General features: G+C 40.4%; 1 protein-coding gene across 7 annotated transcripts in view; it reads left to right on the forward strand.

Moving 5' to 3' along the window:
* Nucleotides 1–21,516, forward strand: part of TNIK (TRAF2 and NCK interacting kinase) — a 361,554-nt gene that overhangs the window by 73,499 nt on the left and 266,539 nt on the right. For all 7 annotated transcript variants that reach the window (XM_074367889.1, XM_074367884.1, XM_010947772.3 and 4 more), the window contains exon 2: nucleotides 3,439–3,504. In XM_074367889.1, the coding sequence (XP_074223990.1) occupies nucleotides 3,439–3,504 (66 nt within the window). The remainder of the gene's footprint in view (nucleotides 1–3,438; nucleotides 3,505–21,516) is intronic.

Below are 21,516 nucleotides of genomic sequence, written 5' to 3' on the forward strand. Positions count from 1 at the left end.
GCTGTCAGTGGTTCTCACCTGGAAGTTGTCCTCTGCTGAAGAGTGTCGCTTCATAACCTCTGGGATGGGAGAGCCTGAGTGCCATGACTAAGTCAATGGAGGTGGGGTACAGAGGTCCCCATGCCTCAAGGTAGGATGATTTTGAAGAGCCATCCCAGCTCCAGGGCTCCTGTGGGACCAGATCTGTCTTTGTTCCGCTGCATCACAGTTAACCCTTTCCCCTTCCATCTGCTTATCCAATCCTTTCTCCTTTACCCCCAGTGATGTTGATTCTGAGACACACACACACCCTGATTAACCCTCTGTGTAAATTTCACTGGTTCTCAGAGTCTTTCCTGGGGAACCACCCTACTTGGATGATTGTTTCCGGTTTGGTTGCCTACCCAAGGAGGGTTGCCAGTCAAACTCTAGTCCCTCTGACCTTTGCTTCTGAGCCCTTCGGATGTATCCAGTGGAAGGAGCCTCTCTCCCAGCAGCTGGAATGAAAGTCTTGGCACTGAGCCTTCTTGGCTCCGACTGGCTGGGCCATATGCCTATTAATCAAATATTGGAGGAGAGGAAGGAACCTAGAAGTCAGCTGCCCGCCTCCTCCTGAGACCTACCCATTAAACCTCAGCCCTGAGCAGGTGTCTGTGAGGTGGGGTGACCCCGGGGTGCCCTGTTTCTGTGCCTGCCTCCCCTTCCACCCCTCCTGTGCTTCCCAGGCTCCTTAAGGCATCCAGAACTCACCATCTTAACATCTCCTTACTTTGGTTCATATTTTATTCTTTTTTTAGTAAAGAAAAATGAATGTTGAAAATACAATTGAGATATTTCAAGCAAATGTAGAACCTCTCTTGAAATTTGTTGCAGAAACACCACTGAGCAAACAAACTACTGGGAAGCACAGCTTAGAAACAAACAGCAGCTGCCACCGTTTCTGAGCTTTTTGCTCCCCCCCCCCCCCGTTTCTTTCTAATTCCTAATTTCTTTGTAATAAAACCTGCTGCTCTAATGGCCTACTGGTTCAGCAAACACAATTTTTCTTTCCAATCTTGAGGTGCTGCCCAGGTGGCAGTGACAGTGACTTCTAGCTCCAGGGTCCCTGTCTACGGAGCTGTAGGTCCTTACCGTGCTCTCCTGTCTCACGGTTCCATCTGGAACGTGTCCTCACCTCCCAGACCAGGTGGGGCGTAGTTGGAATTTCTGGACTTCTCCATCTGACGGGACGTGAGTCTGGAGTGGGGTTACTTGCCCTCCTGGCTTTATAATAACAAATGATGCTAATACCAGTCTTCATGAGCAACTAAGTCCTTCAAGCTGTTGGTTTTTTATTTTGTTTTATTATTATTTTTTAATTTGTCTTCTAGGTGGGATCTTTGAAGGCACATTGCAAAGAGCTTCTCTTGGGCCTGATGTATCAAAGACTGAACTTTGAAGAGCTCTAATTTGTCACATCACACTCATTTGTCTCCTTCCCCAGGAACAGCAGCCCTTCTTCCTTTCAGTAGTACCAGGGGTGTGGAATTCCTCAGCTTAAAATTGATTCCTATTAGCTATTAATACGTGCTGACTCTGGGCTAGGAGTGGCGCTGGGCCCTCACTCACGCTTCCCCAGAGCTCTGCTGAGCTGTCATCCCTGTGGTGTCTGCAGGGACACTGAGTTGCTCTCCCAGGGTATCCTGGGGTCACGCAGCCAGACAAGGCCAAGAGCTGCTGTTCAGCCCAGGTCTGTCTGCACCTAAAGCTCAGGCTCCCCCTCCTGCCTCTGTCACTGTAAAACTCTCTGGCAGGGCTCCGTACACGTGTTGACCAGAGATAGGAATGCTTTTTAGGCCAGATGTTGAAGTCTTTTTTATTTGTCCCTCAGAGTTTTTTTGTTTTTGTTTTTGTTTTTGTTTTTATTTTTTATTTTTAAACTTTTTTTATTGAGTTATAGTCATTTTTACAATGTTGTGTCAAATTCCAATGTAGAGCACAATTTTTCAGTTATACATGGACATATATATTCATTGTCACATTTTTTTTTCATTGTGATGTTTTTGTTTTTAAATGAATGAGTGCCTAACTTTTAAAAATAAGGAGCTCTCACATTAAACAAAATGTTCGGTTTTTCTTGAAAAAATCTTTAGACCTGGCAATATTGTGTTCATCAGTTGATGCTACAACTACTGGTTCCAGGGTGGTACCCACCCCCCGCCCAGCAAAGGACACATGCCCCCAGCGGCCCGCCTCACTCTTTTCCATTACTTGCCTGTCTTCTGTGGACCTATATGTTTGTGGTTCTTGATCTAGGCCTTTAAAGAAATGATTCCTGTCCAATCAGGAAATCAGTAGAGATTGAAGTCACTTTCTGCTTCTGAGTTAAGTTTTATAGGCTTTTTTTTTTTTTTTTTGACTTTTGGGATGGAGATCAGTAATAGCCACGATTACTGGATATTTATTGAGCACTCTAACAATTCGCTGACATTGAGGGTTAGCTGACACCTGTTCGGTGGTAAGAACTTGCATAATTCTCCAATTTAGTTTGCAAAATAAACCCTGCTGGACTCCCCAGGTACTGTAGGAACTGATGCCAACCGCAAAAGTGTGTTTTGCAGAGGCAGCCTCATAGAGAGGGGAGATGAATCCAAAAAAATACATCCTGAAAGAGGAAATTAGGTAGATACCATTTTCTTTTGGAAACTGTTGAGTGCTGTAGGTAAGAACTTATTTACAAAACAGAAACAGACTCACAGACATAGAAAACAAACTTAAGGTTGCCAGGGGGAAAGGTGGGGGGAAGGGATAAATTGGGAGTTCGAGATTTGCAGATACTAACTACTGTATGTAAACTAGGTAAACAAGTTTACACTGTATAGCACAGGGAACTATATTCAATATCTTGTAGTGACTTATAATGAAAAAGAATATGAAAAGGAATATATGTATGTATATGTATATGATTGAAACATACTGTACACCAGAAATTGACACAACATTGTAAGCTGATGATACTTCATCAAAAAAAAAAGGTTGCCCCCCAGTACAGGAACACCCCTTTGTGAACTGCCATTGTTCAACACAGTGAGCAGCTCAGAAATGTCAAAGAGAAAGAACTTACAAATTAGAACCCCCTCAGGATGATGAGTCTTTCATTTTATCCTGATGTACCTACAAGTATGTTTTCCATTTGACAGTGAGAAATGTGTTAATTCTTTTTTATTGTTTCAATGGAAGGCTTATCTCCTTTTGTCTGATTTAAACACATCTCATAGAAATGTAAAATAGAAACAAATGGATTATGACTGATTTCATAGCTGCAGCTGAATTAAATTTTAATCTATTTAATACAAACATATGAGAGCCCCCCAAAGCTAAAGTTGTTTATTCACTTATTTTAAATACATATTTGTTTTGGATTAAGACAATGCCTAGACTATTATTTTGAATTTTTATTGTTTATTTATTTTCTTTCAGGACCCTGCAGGGATCTTTGAATTGGTGGAACTTGTTGGCAATGGAACATATGGACAAGTGTATAAGGTAAGTTCACCGAGTTTGAATATGGCTTATGTGTAGTTTCAGTTCATGAATGCTGAGTAGCAGTGCTGTCTGTTCTCACGCATGTATGTCTCTTAACAGATTTAAAATGAAATAATATACTTATTAATTGACTGTCCATCTTTTTAACTGTATCTGTAGTCCCATTGCCTAAACCGGATTCTGGGATTTGGGCATTTCCCTTCATAATATATTACAGAGTTTACATCTGACACATGAATTCTGATGTTGCATATTTCAAGCTCTTTAAGTGTTTACTTTCCTTTACTTTAATCACTGCCAGAACTGGTTTTCAAAGACGCAAAGAATGCCATTTACTTTAGAAATTTAAGCTACTAAGGTGTCGCAGCTGTAAAGCAAATTTGTTCCTGGAGTAGGGCATGGGTTAAATAAGTTTAGTGAACAGTGTTTGGAGAAAACTGGCCGCCTCACCAAGAAAGGCCTCATGGCAGCAGTGACTTCTACAAGGTAGGAAGTAATTAAAAGGTGAACTTGAGTTGAGATTAAGCTGAAGAATGAAAAGTTCTTCTTGCCCTTATACTAATTTTTGCTTATAAATTCACCCCAAACATGCTTTTAAAGGATATTTTCCCCCAGTAAATGATCTAAAAAAGGGATTGTTTGGAAAAGTGGGTTGATTCTCCTGATTATCAAAAGAAAATGGAAATGAACTGTTTTTGGACTAAAGCTCAGAGAGTTTTAGTGAATGAGTTGTTGAAATCAGTGGTTTCAAAACAAACCAGCTGTTTCCTCATGATTATTTCTAGGGAGATAACCATCACTTCCCCGAGTGGTAGTGAGAGGGGGTGGCCGTCCCACTACAAGTGACCTCCCTTGTTGTTCTGGTTTTTTTTTTTTTTTAATTCCTTCTCTGAGTCCTAAACTTCTCTTAGTTGATTAAAATTATTGTAGATTTTTGTGATATTTCCAGTTCTACAGAAAGTCAAAAGAATATATATATGTGTGTGTATGTGTGTATTCATATATATATATATATATATATATATATATATATATATATATATATATATATATGGCTTGGGAATCTGGTTTTTAAAGCACTATTGTAAAATGGATAAATATTTAAATTTTTATTTGCCAGGAGGTACCCTTTTTTTTGGTGTCCACTCCAGGGGAAAATTTCTGTCTTGCAAAAAGTGATTATTTTCTAAAGTGTCAACCCCCTACAATTAGACAGAATGCAGTCCATCCAAGTTGTTCACTTGACATTGATCCTGACACAAGAAAGAAAGGTGTCTCAGCAGATGCTTTTAAATACTTTCAGTGAAGATAATTAGGTTGGAAGATTGTGTTATTGCATTTTGAGAAACTGGATTTAACCTGTGAATTAATGTAGCTAATGATTTCTGCTCTGGTTTAGGTAGAGAATTACTTCTGATTGGCTGTCATTCTGGAGGAGCAACTCTGTACTATGCTATTGGTTTTACGGTGCCGTCCTTTGTCCTGTGTTTCCCACCTGTAGAGTATACATTTGTACGGTGGACTGTACACTCTTTTGCAAGCCAGGATAACAAAGAGATAAGGATTCTCAATTAAGGATGAAAATGTTTGGAAAATCCAGAATTAGCCCTAATTTCTTGTCACCTGGGGAAAAAAAAAGAAAAGGAAACAAATGGCAAGAGGAAGGAAATTTACCAAGTACGTTGTTTGACATCGTTGCTGTATAAAGGGTGCCATTCTCTTAGTGGTTGGTACAGAATTTCGGCACCTCTCGAGCTGAGGGGAGACTGCAGAGATGGCCTTGGAGATCACATTTTGGGACTTGGTCTCTTTGGTCAGCCCTATGCCTGTTCTGTGGCACCGCAGCTTATCTGTGCATTACTCAAGTGAGAGTGTTAGAAATGCTGTGGGGCCTTGGACTGATTTATCTAAAGAATTAAACCTCCCTACCGAGTGAAGGGTTTGGTTTCTAGGTAACCCAAATGCTATTAAGTGGCACTCTCTCATGAACAGAGACAGCTGGGTTTCTTGAGCCGCTAACCCAGTCTTGCTGTTACTCTGAGCTCTGAAGGATTGAAGCGTAATAAAACAGCAACATCTGAACTCAAGTATACATGAACCTAAAGAGGGAAAATTACGAAGTGACTGTCCACATTGTAGGTTATATTTAACCATTATGGAATCGGTATATTTCTAAAATACTGTAGACATAACTAGAAACTTTACAGCCTGAGAAACAGATTTCTATGAAAAAATTCTGATAAATGCTTTCTTTACATTAACTATTAAACCTTTGACTTTAATGTTTTGTTAACTCCAGCTTTTGTCATTCCTGGATTTTGTAAAATGAGGTGTAATTTTGTGAACAATTATATGGATGTAGCCTTTGTTTTCTTGAAGGATTCTCGTTTCTTGTAATGAGTTGTCCCAAGAGAGTCATAATTTTATTCACAAGTAGTTTTTAAGAAACATACTTAATTCAATAGACAAAAAGTAGATGTATATATTAAGAGAATATTTCTGGAAGCATATAAGCCACATACATCTAGATGTGGAAATATATTTTATATAAAGGTCAATTAGTAATGTTTAGCTTTTCCAAGTTGCTTCTAGTCTTACTCCCAAGTCTAGCTTGGTCTGTCTGTCCTTGGTTAGATTTGTTTACCTCTAGCATTTTGGTCCCACGTGGTCAAGTGACAGTTCAGTGTCTGTTTTTCACTTTATTTACTGGAAAGAATACATAAATAGTGAACAGAAGAGATTCTATGTCAGGATTTTTAATGAGGAAATCATCTTCCTGGTGCCATGGCTCCCAACAAAAATAAACCAACAAAAGGCCACATACCTATTTGCTGAAGGCTTTGACTATTTATTGGCATGCCACCTATTAGGACCTAATGGAATCTAGACACATTTTTGTTAAAATAGAGTAATTATTTTAATAGGTGGAAATAATTGTTTAATGTTTACTGCTAAAACACCACTAAATCTTAGCCATAGATTTCAGAAATGAACGTTAGTCTATTCTGTTTCTTAATTTGCCTTTTTGAAATATGTGTTGGTCATTGTAGTGATGGAGACATACTTTATTCCAGAGTGACAGTGTAAACCAAGAATATGGTGAATTACTCAGGTTTCTTTTAAAAACTCCTTGAGGCTGTAAAATATGAAGAGGGCATGTTGGTGGTTATAGTGCTTGTTGAGAGAGAGTGAGAGAGAGCACTATGTCTTTGTGTTTGTGTGTGTGTGTGTATGTGTGTGTGTGTGTTTTCAGAGGGTTGCAAAAGTCCTCATAGGTCATCTAGTCCAATCGTTCCTCTGCCACCTGTCTGTTCAGCCCCCTCCTTGATCACCTCTGGTCATGTGGAACTCATCACCTCCCAGTCAGTACATTTTCTTGCAACTCTCTGAATGTTCATTTTCATATTGAACCAAGATTCTGCCTTCCTGAAATGTTTACCACTTCAAGCTCGTTCCACACCCTCAGGGCTATTTAAAAAAATAAATTGTCTTCTTCCACAAGAACATAGTCCTTCAGATGTTTGAAGACGACCTCTCCCTCCTTCCCCCAAACACAGACTTGTGTCTCCTGGTCTCCAGGCAATATAACCTCAGTTACTTAGTTCTTCATAGGACAGAGACTTGAGGCCCTTTATCACCCTGGGTTCTGTCCTGAAACTATTCTAATGTATTAATGAAAATAATATTTAATACTTCTAAATAACTTTCTATGTCATGAAACATGTTGTATATATTGTTTGATTTCTGGTTTAATTCCTATGTAATTTCATGAGAACCTTGTTCTCAGCTCAGGGTCTTTATATGTGATGCCAGCCAGTTTTGACATACTCCTTCCAAGATTTGACTTTTGCTCTTTTTACTTGACATACTTGTGATCACAGTTTCAGGTTGTTTCTAAGTAATTCAACTCGAGACCTGAGAATCCATATTGGTCAAAACTGACCTGGTATGGAGCGAGGAAATCTGAGCCTGTTGCATGATATTTCCTTTATTGGGATCTCTTAATAAACCTGTGTAAGTAAGTCAAGGCATTTTAATAGTAAGCTTATTAGTAGTCTTGATATGAAGGTGATTCTGTGACATGCAGTGCAGCTTTTCATAGTCTGTTCTAGTGAATAGTGAATTATCCTATTCACTTCTTGTTTGGTAAGGAGTGAATATGGGAGAATGTTGAGTTTCTTAGATAATAGTGGCATTTTTTTTAAACAGGAATTTCCAATAGAAAGAATACACTCTGTTGAGTGCCAATGAAAAAAGCCCTGTGCTTTGTGTGGGAAGAACGCAGAGCAGCCGAGGGGATTCCTACTAAGAAGTGTGCAATTAGATTAACTAGTTAGGACTCCAGTGCTTACTGTGTGCTGAGGCTTTTCATATATGTTGTCTGAGTTACTCCTCATGATTGTATAGGGGAGGAAGCTCACGCACATTATTATGATTATTAAACAGTATCACTTCAAGGCAGAATTTCTCAGCCTTGGCACTGTTGCCATTGGAGTCGGAGAGCTCTTTGTTGCTCTGGAAGACTGCCCTGTGCCTTGTAGGATGTTTAGCAGCATCCTTGGCCTCTACTCTTGAGAAGCCAGTAGCACTCCAAAGTCCTGACCATTGGAAATGTCTCCAGACATTGCCAGATGTCCCCTGGGGGGCAAAATTGTCCCCAGTTGAGAACCACTTCTCTGAGGAGAAGACAAAATAGCAAAACTCTTAAAACTAATGTGCAAACAGAGACTGTGGGAGTGTCGAATATGCCCAGACAGAATGGGGACCTGAATGGACTGTGGGCAGAATATTTGGGAAAAGTTTAGGGGCCTTGGCATCTGCACATCTTAGGGTATAATTTAACATCTTCATAAGTGGGAAGGAGTGCAATGAAAAGGACTTTGCAGCAGGACTGAGCTGGCTTCCCAGTCTGGTGCTGCCTCTTTCTAGTTGTGTGAGCATGGCCAACTTACTTTCTGAGCCTAGATTTCCTCATCTTGTTAGTAATAGTACAGTGTAGGGTTGTTATGGAAACTAAAGTGTAATGTGTGTGGAAGCCCTCAGCCCAGTGCCTGACACATAGTAGGCACTCAGCAACCTTTTCTTCTTCCTAAACACACGCTCCAAGGGGAGCCTGACTTACCAGTTCCTTCCATGGTCTTGGGTTTGCAGAAGAGTTTATGATGTGAGAGAAGCATTCATAGAAGATGAAGTCAGAAACACACATCTTTCTACATCAATTTCTATCTTTGATTTCTTGGAATTTATGTGTGCTCAGAATTGCATTATTTATATTAAATCCAATTTTCATATGGCATTTGATGATACAATTTCCATTTAGATACTGTAGTTGGTCTTTAATATTTAAGAAAAGCCAGTTTCTCAATAATTTGTAAAAATGAGATACATTATTAAAGAAAATAAGAAGAATTGGGTGTAGCACTCTTAGACTTTAGTGAAGTGAGAGTGATTTTTAAAATACTATCTATTTTACAAATTTGGGGGAAGAATCAACATTATTTCCTCTTAAGGTAGTACAGGATGTAAGGAGAGAGCCCTGATGGTGAGATTTGTATGGTGAGTGGGGAGGTAAGAGCCTCACTTAGGAGTCGAGGACCTGTCTTTATGGGTTTGGTTCTACCTCTCACCTGCTGTAGCTTTGAGTTTGCCGTAGCACCATTTAGAGCTTCAGCTTTTCTCATCTGTAAAGTGAGAGTAAAAACACCTTTCCTGGTGTACCCCATCAGGTTCCTGTGAGGTTGAAATGAATCCAGGACTGCAGAAGTATTTTGTTAAATTTAAACTACTGTGTGCCCTAGGGAGGTGGCAGAGTCCTGGAGACCGGGGACTAGGGAAGTTATGTTTCTATGTTGCCCTTTCTCTTCTTCACCCCTATGCCCATTATCAAGTCCCTGAGATTCCCCTCTGGGTGGCCTGACTCCAGCTACAGATTGATTCTTGCACCCCTTCAGTTTTGTGATCTTCAGGCAAACAGGGTCACTGGATTGAGTGGAGGTCTCTCTGGCTTTGCCTTTGCCTGATCTTTGCTTCATTGACATTTATTAGCTAGTTGGTCACATTTCCCAAAGTGTATTCAGTGGAACTCCAAGATCAGTGCTGTGAAAAAAGAGTAGGGAGACTAAAAAAGTTGCAAAGTGCTCCTAACCATCCCTTTCTCTTGAACATTAGCTTTTATATTACTTTGTTTTACTCAGTATTTTCCCAATTTATTTAACTGTGGAATCTCCCCTTACCTCTCCCCACCCAAGTGACCCCTATTAATGCCTCTTGGAACAATTCCATAGAACACAGAAAATCTGGATGGCTTACATCCTGGTACCATAGCTGAGTGTTCTTTGCATCTAATTTGGCTCAAGACCATGCCACCTCATGCTGTGACCCATAGGGTGTCAGGCATTAGATGGCTGCGGTGTAAGCACAGAGGGAAGACCTTTGTGAGCGCCCATGTGCCACGTGCAAAAGAAGGTGGCTTTCTCTGCTGGGTGGCGAGACCTCCAGAATTGCTACCAAGACTTGCCACAGCGAACTTTGTAGGATTTCTTATTGCTACTAGCGGTTCTCAGCCCTCACTGTTTATGGAAATCATCGGGAGAGCTTTGAAAAACTAAACATATCTGGGCCCTTCTGTGGAGATTTGGTTTTAGTGGGTCTGGGTGTACAGCTGGGAAAGCTGGCTTCCAGAACTTCCCAGATGGCTTTTAATGTGAAGCCAGAATTGAGATCCACTGGGCTAAGGTATTTTGCCTTTCAGGTGACATAAAGGCTCTTTCAGTGTCTTTGTCCTTGTGAAGTCTCTACCACTCTTATCTCTATCCTGGAGTTTTCTTTACCTCATTTATTCATTTATTCAGCATCAGCCTTTATAATAAACACCTCTTATCAGCTTGACACCTGTACACCCACCTTTCATTACAAGTGTTTAGACAGCTTTAGCTCAGAATTCTTCCCTTCCATCTCGTATCAGTAAATTTCCAAATAACTTGATGCACAGCACCCTGATGGCTTGTAGGTTTTAGACCTTATAACATCCCTAATGACTTGGTGATTATAAGGCAGTCTCAAGTAATTAAATGATCAATAGTTATGGTGTAATTACCATTATTTGGGGGTTACTAGTAACCTGTGAAATGAAACCCCAAGAGGATTACAGGCACAGAATTTAGGGCCATGCACAGTTTCAACTATTTTGTGCATGGGAAACATTTGAGACGCTCTTAAAAAGAATCACCAATTAATTATGGCCCTAGATTGAATTTCTTATCTCTGTGGTTTAACTTCAAATACAATTTTATTAAGTTCACTTGGATATTTTGCATGTGCAAAAATAAATCTCTGCTGTGTGACAAGCAAATATGCACTCTCTGCTAAGGAGGAGCCCTGCTTAGTAGTGAGGATCCAGAATGGGGGAACGAAGCCTTGCCCAGGCCTCCAAATGGGGCCAAGTACCACCTCTGCTGCCCAGTGCTGTGGCCTTGGGCATTGCTTCTGATTTGGGGCCTGTTGCTTCCTTTCCAAGGCAATGCACAGAACTGCAGTCTTTTTTGTTCCCATCTCCGACAAAGGAAGACAGGGTAGCAGCTGGCTCACTGAGAACTCTTAATAAACACAAAAGAGCAACCATAATAGTAATGATAATAACAAGATGATCTTTCTAGACTGCGGGGAAGAGTTCGGAACTAAATTATGTGAAGAGCTCAGTGTCCTTTGGGGGAAGGTGCTCTACTGTTTTAGAAAACTTGCCCGTGATTACATAATAGAGCCTGCCAGGACACACCGTCTCTGGCAGGCCACTAGCAAGTTCCAGACGATGCTTTTCTTTAGAGTATTTCTTGAGAAATTAAATTTTGGCCTGTGCATCACATTCAAAATGCAGCATGAGGCTCCTAGCTGAATTTACAAGGAGTCTTACTGCTTTTTAGATTTGTCTCTGTCTCTTCCCTGCCCTCCCCCTCTCTCTAATTGTGGTAAATTATGCATACCATAAAATACTATGCAGCAGCATTCAGTCCATTCACATCGACGTGCAGCCATCAAATCCAGAACTGTTCTATCATCCCAAACTGAAACTCTGTACTCATTAAACAATCACTCTGTATTCTCACTCCCTCTCCTCCCCACCCAGCCCCTGGTCTTTCAATAAAAAATATTCCCAGTAAAGTTAGTTGTTGATATGATTTTTTTCCTGGATAGTTTCTTGTAATACCGGGTCTCCAGCTAGCCCAGAAGGGTCTGTGTGTCCAAGTGTCGGTCTTCCTCGGGGTGACTCAGCGGCCCGCTGTACCTCCAGGTGGCTGACCTCCCCGCACCTGGAGGGCTGTATCTTGTTCTAAGAAGCTTAAACCCACTGAAACCCTTGATTTTTTTTTTCTACCCTGTTTATATCTAAATAAAACAGTCCTCTTCAGGTAGAGGTAGATGTCAGTAAAAAAATGTGCATGCAATTTTGTTTGAATCCTAAAAGAGTGTGGTTAATGTTTTCTCTATTAAATGTTCTGGGCTGTGATTATTTTTAGTACAATTTTATAAATGAGACTCTACCTTTAAATGTATCAACTGTTTTCTTTTTTAGTAAGTAAATGTTTTGGGTTTTTTTTCCCCATAAGGAACTCCATTATTTCATACCAAAGCAGAATGTTCTGGAGGGAGGGTGGTGGGGTCTCCCTGAGGCAGTGCACTGCTCCCCTGAACTCCCTCACCCCCGACATCCATCCACAGAGCAGCCCCACACTTGGTCCCCAGGCCCGGATTCCTCGTGATGTGGCCTTGGCCTCCCTCCAGCCTTGTCTGTGGCTGACCCTGCCTCACCCAGTGTTCTGTGCTCTCACAGAGCTGGGTCCTTGTGCTCACCATCACTTTCTTCGCGCTGGCCACCCCGCATCCTTAACACTTGGCCCAGGCAGCAGCCCCTCTTCCCCACACCCTGGGACACGCTGACCTCGCCTCACAGCGCTGACATCACTGCTTTGTAATGTTCCGCCTGGCTGTTTCCACTCTAAGCTCTGAGCTCCCTGAGTTCCGGAACATTACCTTACTTTTTCTCTAGTGCCAATACAGAGTAGATTGTTTAAAATAGCAATTACAAAAAATAATACACCACTTTTATGTTTTGCTGAGTTTGGAATGCCCTCTCTCAGTGGAATATGTGTCACATTTGTTTAATCTCAACTGTTTAAGCATATTAATCAGGGAGACTGACACTAAGTATGGTATTTAATAATAACCCACAGCAGCTAAATAATGCGCTAAATAAAAACAGTGTCCACTTACCATGCAATATAACAGAAAAAAAATAGGATAAGTAAAATATGTTTTCCTTTTTTTCTAAAACGAGTTTCCTAGACGTGATTCTAAAAGTCTCCCAGTGGCTAAACCCAAGGAGCTATAGCCCATTTAAACTTGTAAGGACCCTGTTAACACATTTCTGGGAACGGAGATGGGTTTTCCTTCTACCATGTCTCTGGGACTCTGGACTTAAACATCGATATTGACGGTTATAATAGTTTTTATAAGACCTCTATCTTCATTATTTCATTCGATCTTCACAATATCCCCACAAGTGAAACGGAAGGGTATGATCATCTGTGTTTTAAAGTTAAAGAAGTTGAGGTCTCAGTTTATAAATGACTTTCCCAAGGTCACCAGGTAGGGGCTAGAGCCTGACTCGTGGTCAGTAGCCTAAATTCTCTCAGCTCCACACACAAGTTTCCCAGGAGGAAATCTGGGAGAGGGGAAGACCCCCTAAAAGCTTGGCAGGGGTTGGTTTTGCCCTGCCCTGGCACTGCATGTTTGGAATTCAAGGAGATCCCTGATAAGTCTGAATGGGTAACATAAAGCAGGGTTGCGTAACTTGCTTCAGTATATAGTTGGTCTACTCTTTATATCCAAAACACTGAAGGGTGCTTGATGGCTGAGTAATTAACCACTGATTTCTTAGTAAGGGGTGACACTGTGTTTTTTATACAACCCACAAAATTGCTAATTGCCCAGAAAGATAAGACGGGAGTTCTTTTCCAACTACAGGAAGGAAGTGGCATGCCCTGGGCTTGTTGCATTTTACCACGTGAGATGCTGCTGTGCTGATCGTCTGAGGGAGCTGGTTGCTTCTTTTCTCTTGATTTGTTTTTGGTGGGAGGGGGTGGGAATAGCATATTTCTAGATTTCTTCAAAAATCAGCTCCAATAGCCAGGTGCATGATTTTTTTTTTTTTTTTTTTTTGTCCCCCAAAGACTCTGCAATCAGACTGGAGCTTGATAAATGTTTGTTGAATTGAATTGATTTATTCTCTCAGCTGCAGTTGTGTACTTTTGTGAGCAAATGGATGAATCTTCCTGCTCTGGAGACCATGCAAATATTTGCCAGGTGCATAATCTGTACTTTTCTCTATTCTGAGCAGAGGGAAGGCCAGTTAGCTGGAACCTGGTGTGGCACTGTGGCAAATCACTTACTCTTTGCTTTTCTATTTCCCCCTCTTAGTGGGGGCCTAGGATTGTGTGTTTGGGGTTGAGGATGGGGAGAGACAATAAAACAGAAGATGGAATGAAAGAATTTCTAGGTAATGTAATTGAGAGTGATCTGGCTACAGTACCAAGATACAACCTATCAGCTGGATAATTCATCATGAATGCAAGTTGGACTCCCTGTGTAGAGACTCTTTATTTCTGTTTCCACTGAGGACCACACTATTCACTTTTTTTCCCTATAGATTTTGGGTATGTAGCACCCCATCCCCGGCCCAAGAACATCAGCAGTGCCTCTAAAGGCTATTATCAGATGCTTCAGTGACAAGTTGGACCTGCATTTATCTCATCTTTCTCTTTATATGTCAAGAGAGTGAGAGTCATTGAAAACACAGGGCGGTGTGTCTTTTTCTTTGGATGGAAGCAGAGTTGACGGTATATTCTCTTAAAAGGAGTTTCAAATTAGGCAGAATCTGATTTCCCCCAGCTAACCTTTCTGGGGATTTCATCAGAAGAGGAATGTTTTGTTACTTCAGTGTTTAGTACATTTTGTTCTACCGTTTTTGTACCCACTTATGCACGTTGAGAGATACTTCAGAACTTTCAAAACCTTTCATTCCCTGAAGAAACCTATCAGGGAAGCTAGTCCCCAGCACCGCTTCTCTCCCATGTGAATATGCCCGGCTGTGAGTGCTGAAAGGAGGTGCTTGGCACCCAGACTTGATGGTCTGCAGCAGGATGGGGCTAGGGTAGGATGAGCAGATGACTAAGAGGACCCGTGGCTGCCCCCTTCCTTGGGTCTCCAGCTTATCTATTGTTCAGGACAAGACTTGCTTGAACAAGACTAATGACTACAGTTAATCATCTGAGTAAATATGTTCTGAATTTAAGGTGTGGCCAAGAAACCAGTGTTGGAGTGTTGGTAAGGGATAGGAAAAACACAAACTAGGGGGAATAAAAAACAACGTGTCTGCCAACAAAACCCCAAACAAAATAGTAACATCCAAAACAAAAAGCTCTTTGTTTGAACATTGTTTTCCAGTCCAGAAGCAGAGGAGATTTATGAATACCTGGTTCAGCTGATGAGTAATACCACGGTCAAGTGTGGTCTTTGAAGTTTGGCCTAAATACATCATGGTGTTTGTTCTTGTTCAAATGCATGCATTTGTGAATGTGTAAAAACAAGACAGGTACTGAGAGTGTTTCCTGTCACACTCCACTCAGCACTTCCATCACCCCCAGCATTCTCCCGTCTGCTTTATCTGTGTTGAAGGGACTCCTTATTCTGTGCATTGGTCTCTAGGGAGCATCTTTGCTTTTCCAAGTCTGTGGTCCTCATGTTGTAATTCTAACAATAGAATCTGGAAATGAGTTGGGATTATGATAGCCATTTGCTGATTGAGAACATGGACGTCCAGGGACTTCAATGACTTACTCAGAATCTTGCCTCTCAGGAAGGCCCTGGTTAAAGCCAAGAGCTTTTCTTTCCAGATTCCAGACCACTGCTCAGGGAGCTGACCAGCCTGGGGGCTATGAGTTTGTGGACACATGAGGTTTAACTAACTTCTCTGTGGCTGGTGTCTATTCCAGGGTAAATATGGGGGAGAAATCCCCTTTCACAGTTTGTGTTTTGGGTTAAAATAGAAGCAAAGTGCCTAGTTTTGAATATTAGTTAGAAAAAAGAGTAGATACACAAAGGTATATGTATCTGTTTGGTGTTGGTGTTGACTGAGTTCAGTGCTTTACTGGAACTAGATTTCTCCCTACGAAGGGGTAGCAGTTGAGGACAGCTTTTTTCCTGGTGGTACAGTGTCATCCTAAGATATAAATGTGACCTGAAAAGCTGATTTTGTTAGAATAATGGCACTTTATACTAGCACTCACTTTTGGGGGAATTTGGAGGGTGGTAGATATTTATTAAAGTTTTTTCCAGAATAAAAGTTGCAAGAAATAAAATTATCAGCTTTGCTCAGATGAAGGGCTGGAACATTTTGATGAAATGCCCAAAGCCTAGGAACTGACTTATAGGCAAGGCAGAGCCCTGCGGCCTGTGCGCCATGGAAGGTCACATCGAGGGAGAATGTTACCATCTTTCTAGACTTGAACCTTAGAGATGCATTCAGAACTCTTGGTAGTTTGCTAAAAAAAACAATTTCTTTTTATTTTTTAGCCTGGGTCCTCTCTTGTGGTCAGGAGTCTCATAGATGTAATACATGCTTTATGTGGCAGTTCTTTTTTTTTTTTTAATTGAAATATAGTCAATGTATAAAGTTACGTTAGTTATGTTAGTTTCAGGTGTACTATACAATGCTTTGACATTTGCATACATTATGAAATGATCGCCACCGTAAGCCTAGTAGCCATCTATCCCCATAGAAAGTTATTACAGTATTATTGACCAAATTCCTTTTGCTGTATCCCTGTGACTTATTTATTATATAGGTGGAGATTTGGATCTCTTAATCCCCTTCACCTATCCCTCTTCTCCTTTCCCCTCTGGCAGCCACCCATTTCTTCTTTGTATCTATGAGTCTGTTTTTGTTTTTTCTCTTTAAGATTCCACATATAAGTGAGATCCTGTGGTATCTGTCTTTCTCTGAGTTATTTCACTTAACATAATACCCTTTAGGTCCATCCATGTTGTTGCAAATGGCAAGATTTCATTCTTCTTTATGGCTTATGTTGAACTGTATACACCCCCCCCCCATATTTTTATCTATCAGTAGGCACTTAGGTTGCTTCCATATCTTGGCTATTGTAAATAATGCTGCAGTGAGCATTGGGGTGCATATATCTTTTTGAATTAGTGTTTCTGTTTTCTTTGAGTAAATACCCAGAAGTGAAATTGGTGGATCATATGGCAGTCCTGTTTTTAATTTTTTGAGGAACCTCTATCTGTTTTTCATAATGGCTGTACCAATTTGCAATCCCACCAACAGTACATGAGCTCACCATCACTTACTGTCTTTTTGACGATAGCTATTCTGACAGGTGTGAGGTGGTATCTCACTGTGGTTTTAAGTAGAAGTTCTTGACTTTTATTGTGGTTTGTGTGTCCCTTTAAAGCTTGAAGATGGGTTTTGTTCTGTTGACAACAGAAGCAGTACTGGTAAGTAAACATATACGTGCAGTGTGTACATATATGTAGTACTTATGCCTATTATAGGGAAGGCTCGGTTCCACAGTGTCATGAGGTAGACACTTACCACTTATCATCCCTGCTCTTCAGATGAAGAGTCCGACCTTAGAAGGTTTGATGTGCTCTAGGCCACTCTGACCGCTGGAAGTTGAACGCACCTACAACTTTTTGACATCAAAGACTTGAGCAGATGGAATTCACTGGAAGAATGAAAGCATAGTGGGGCTGAGTGTGCCACTCAAGCATTCAGTGATCCAACCTTTAATTTAAAAATTTTTGGTTTAACTGAGAACTACTGTTCCTAGTTCTTAGGGTCCCTTTTAAAGTGGGGGGGTAACACTGACAAGCCATTTTTCCTTCAGCCTTGTTTACAAACTTTATTTCTCCTCTTTGATCATTTTTAAAAGGTTAAAGAGAGTTACCCTGCTGCTTACGAGTGACCTAGAAATTCTGCTGATATGTGGAAATAAGTGTTCTTTAAAATATCCCACTTAAGAGGGTAGGTTAACTTAATGGTAGAAACCCATCCAAAATATATTACCGGTCTAGAAGTTTCTTTGGCTTGAATCAATCAAGTAACTGTGACACCACTTCTGCATTTCTAAATACATTAAAACCACAGTCATTTTCAGAGAGGAGATTTGGACTGAATTTAACCTTTTAAAGTGTCTTAGAAGAAAGAATTTACCAAATTGTTTAAGAGCATAAACAGAAGTTTAAGAAGTTTGTTGAAAAACCTCTGTCCTTAAGTACCCTCAGGTACCATAAAACTGCTGTTTATTTATTCCTATTGATATGCTAATCACAAGTTGTTCTTCGATATTAAAGCATTTCCTCCAAGGAATTTGTACTGCATGTACTTGGTTCATTTCACTATAGAGTAAAATAGCTCTTTATTTACACAGTGGTACCAACACTCTAGAGAAGCTAACTGAGCATTAAACACATCTATGTCAAGGATTCGCCATTTTGGAGAATTTGAGATCATTCATTGCTAACTCTTTGGATCATTGGACACTGGAGAACACATGGCTCAGTGACAGGCGGGATGCCTTTAACTTCACGTGTGGGATAATGGTCTTCCTCCCTGTCTGGAGTGAGATAACCTTGTGGAGTCTGAAAGCTTAAAAGGGGAATATTTCTAAGTATTGTCTAGAGTTTTTAATGCCACATGAAGATAATGGGAATTTATAAATCACTATAGATTTGAACACAGGGTGGACCTTCCAAAAATTCAAACAAATTTTTATTTTTTAAATTTTTTTTACATTTGTCTATTAATTGCTGTTCCAGATGCAGTTTGCTATCCAGCAGCTTGGTCACCACCACCTGGGAGATTGCTGGAAATGCAGACTCCCAGGCCTTCCCAGACATACTGAATCAGAATCTGCTTTTTAACAAGATCCCTCAGATGATTTTCATGCACATTTAAATTTGGGAAGCCCGAAATTAGGCCACTGCATTGGTCCTGAAAACTAGAGGTCATTTGATTAGGTAAAACACCTTTTCTAGATAAAGGGAAGGCATACATCCAGATCCAGGATGGGCTGGGTGCCTGCATGGGCATGTAGCCTGTGTGTGGAACTGCTCCTCTGGGAAGTGAGAAGGTGCAGGCAAGGCCTGGATGCCCACTGCTGGTTGACTTGTCACATCCACAGAGAGAAGCCACACACTTGGATCAGTGAAGGGGACACAGCAGATCTTAGCTCTGGCAATAACCAGGGTGATGGAGATGTATCGATCCTCAGTTGCAGAGTGCATACAGATTTGAGACTTTGGGCTGCTCCTCTGCCTTGGCGATTTTCCTTGCAATTTGTATACATTTAGTGATAGCCCTAAAACTCTGCCCTTTCAGATATTGTAGAACTTCCTCTGGTGCTGTTATATTTCGTATTAAAATGAAAAAAATAACAAGAGCACGAAAGTAAATGAATTCTGTTTTTCTCAAAATGAAGATACAATCAGATCACGTACTGGCAATATAAGAAGGTGATACATAATGGAGTTTTTGTGTGGGTACTTCAAATGATTAATCACAGAGTATCTAAGATGGCTTTCCTTCCAGAGTTGAGAGATTTGTCACGTTTTACAGTGTGGGATAGAAGCTAGAATCATTCACACACACACGCACACACCCACTTCTATATCTGCTTGCGTATGCATGGTGTACATACAAATACTCTTCCTATGGTTGTTGGGAATAGGAAATGAGATAATATACATAAAGCATATATGAGACCTAGTAAAGTATTCAAGACGTGGTAGTTATTATTACAGGAAGCAGCAGTGCAAGATGGTTAGGAGCATAGCCTTTGGCATTAGATCCCGTGGGTCTAGAATCTTGGGTCTAGAATCTTGGGTCTGCCACTCATTAGCTGTTCGACCTAGAGTTAATTGATTAACCTCTCTGTACCTTGGTTTCCTCTGCTGAAAAATAGGAATAATAATAGTACCTACCTCATAAGGATTAAATGAGATAATACATGAAATGCATTAGAAGAACTTTAAAATAAAATGAGTACTCAAAAACAAATGTTAGCTACTTTATATATATATAGTACACTCTTATCTGGGATCTAGTTAAAGGATTGAGTTTATTTAGACATTTTTGTTTTAAAGAAACAGAACTGTAAACTTTGTATATGGAAATTTTTTACTTCCCCTTGCTTATTTAATTATAATAGTTAATTCTTCTCATCCCAGTTGGATTTCAACAAGGAATAAAATCAACCTAAAAGAATATTTGAATATAGTATTATCTAATCTCTTCACAGGTTTTAAGGAACTCTTTCATTCTGGGAGTTGAGATTAGCTGTAAAGTAGCTCCAGAAAATACTTAAGGATCCTAGGTCGAAAAGACCAGTTCCTTATCTAGATTCAGATTCAAAAATATGTACTGACTATCAGCTTTGTTCCAGGCACTTTTCTAATATAAGGGTTAAGAATATGAATTTGGGCCTAAGCAGACCTGAGTTCAAATCCTGGTTCTGTTTATTACCAGCTACAGTATTTTTGTGCAGATACTAGGTAAGGCTGATGGTATAGCTAATATTGGCAGAGGGGAATGAAGCAATTGAGTGAGATTCACTGATTGTTGACTTTCCTCAACAGTAGTGCTGGACTCTCTGTCTTACTTGTCTTGTGATTCTACAGAGGTTGTGAGAAATAGAGTCTTTTTCTTCGGGCAGCCCTTCTTGCAGTTCACTGGGGAAAATTTCATTGGCCACTAAAAACAACATAAAGTCTTCATGCTTGGAGAGTAGGCAAGTGCCTTCTGTCTGAGTTAACAACTCTAACACATACAAGAGGGAAAAAAAGCCCTAGGACACTACTTTTCAAAGGTCCTGGATGCGACTGGCTGCTCGAATTCGACAGTGAGTTATGTGCTAGGGAACTAAAGCATGCAAGAATGGATTCATTTCAAATACTAGTGGGAAAATATCCTTCCCTACATCCAAAACTTGACTGAAATACAATGGATCATTGGAATGTTAAACATACTGGGCCAGAAAATCATTCTGACTTTCCATCATCCTGTTTTGACAGGACACCAGATAAGCAGTTTTGGGAAAATGTCGTCAAATTTGTGTTGAGCAAGGGCAAACAAGCTGATTGTGTGGTGCTGCCTCTTGGGAGATGGGAGGCAGCTTCCTTCAGACCCTGGAGCGATTAATTTATGCCCCAAGGCTGTCTGACCCTTGTAAAATTATCCCAGCTGGTCGGACTGGACTCGCTGATCTCATTTTTATATGAATGTCTTATTCTTGTGGGGAAGGTTTATCAATTATCTGTCTCTGTGCATACAATGCAAGAGTTATATAGGATAATTTCATGTGCTAGTCAAAGGCAATGCTTTGTCCCAACCAACAAGTTTTTCTTGCTCTCTGAACAGTGTGACCCATTAATTCGGAAAAATAGTATGATAAATCTTTTAAAATGGAATTAAGCAATCAGCCCAGTATCCAAAATTCTAATTTTCCAAAAAGAAACCTTTATTGCTACCATAAAATGGGAAACCCATTATTTTCAACTCACTTTATTATATAGTACATACTTTTCAAATTAGAAATGTTAGCCCCTGTCCCACCACATCATGGTGTTATTTGGACTGCCATACTTTAAGAGGTACCATTGTCACCCGTGTTCTGAGGTTGACCAGCACGACAGTACCAGCTACTCAGGGTCACAACGTGACTCTTGTGGGCCCAAGCATTCTTTTGCCTATGTGGCCTTCTGACTCCAGAAAAATGTTTAAGTTAGATTTTACAACTTCCTTGGTATAAAGACAAATCTACTAATATATATTAAAACATTTTCTTTGACCTAAGAGTTAATTGTTTTCTTATGACTTTAAAACTAATGGGACATTTTTTGTCAGCTGCGAAAAGCATGGTGGGTACCAGGCACTGAACCCGC

The sequence above is a fragment of the Camelus bactrianus genome, chromosome 1 (assembly GCF_048773025.1).
Source record: "Camelus bactrianus isolate YW-2024 breed Bactrian camel chromosome 1, ASM4877302v1, whole genome shotgun sequence".
In the NCBI taxonomy this organism is placed as follows: Eukaryota; Metazoa; Chordata; class Mammalia; order Artiodactyla; family Camelidae; genus Camelus; species Camelus bactrianus.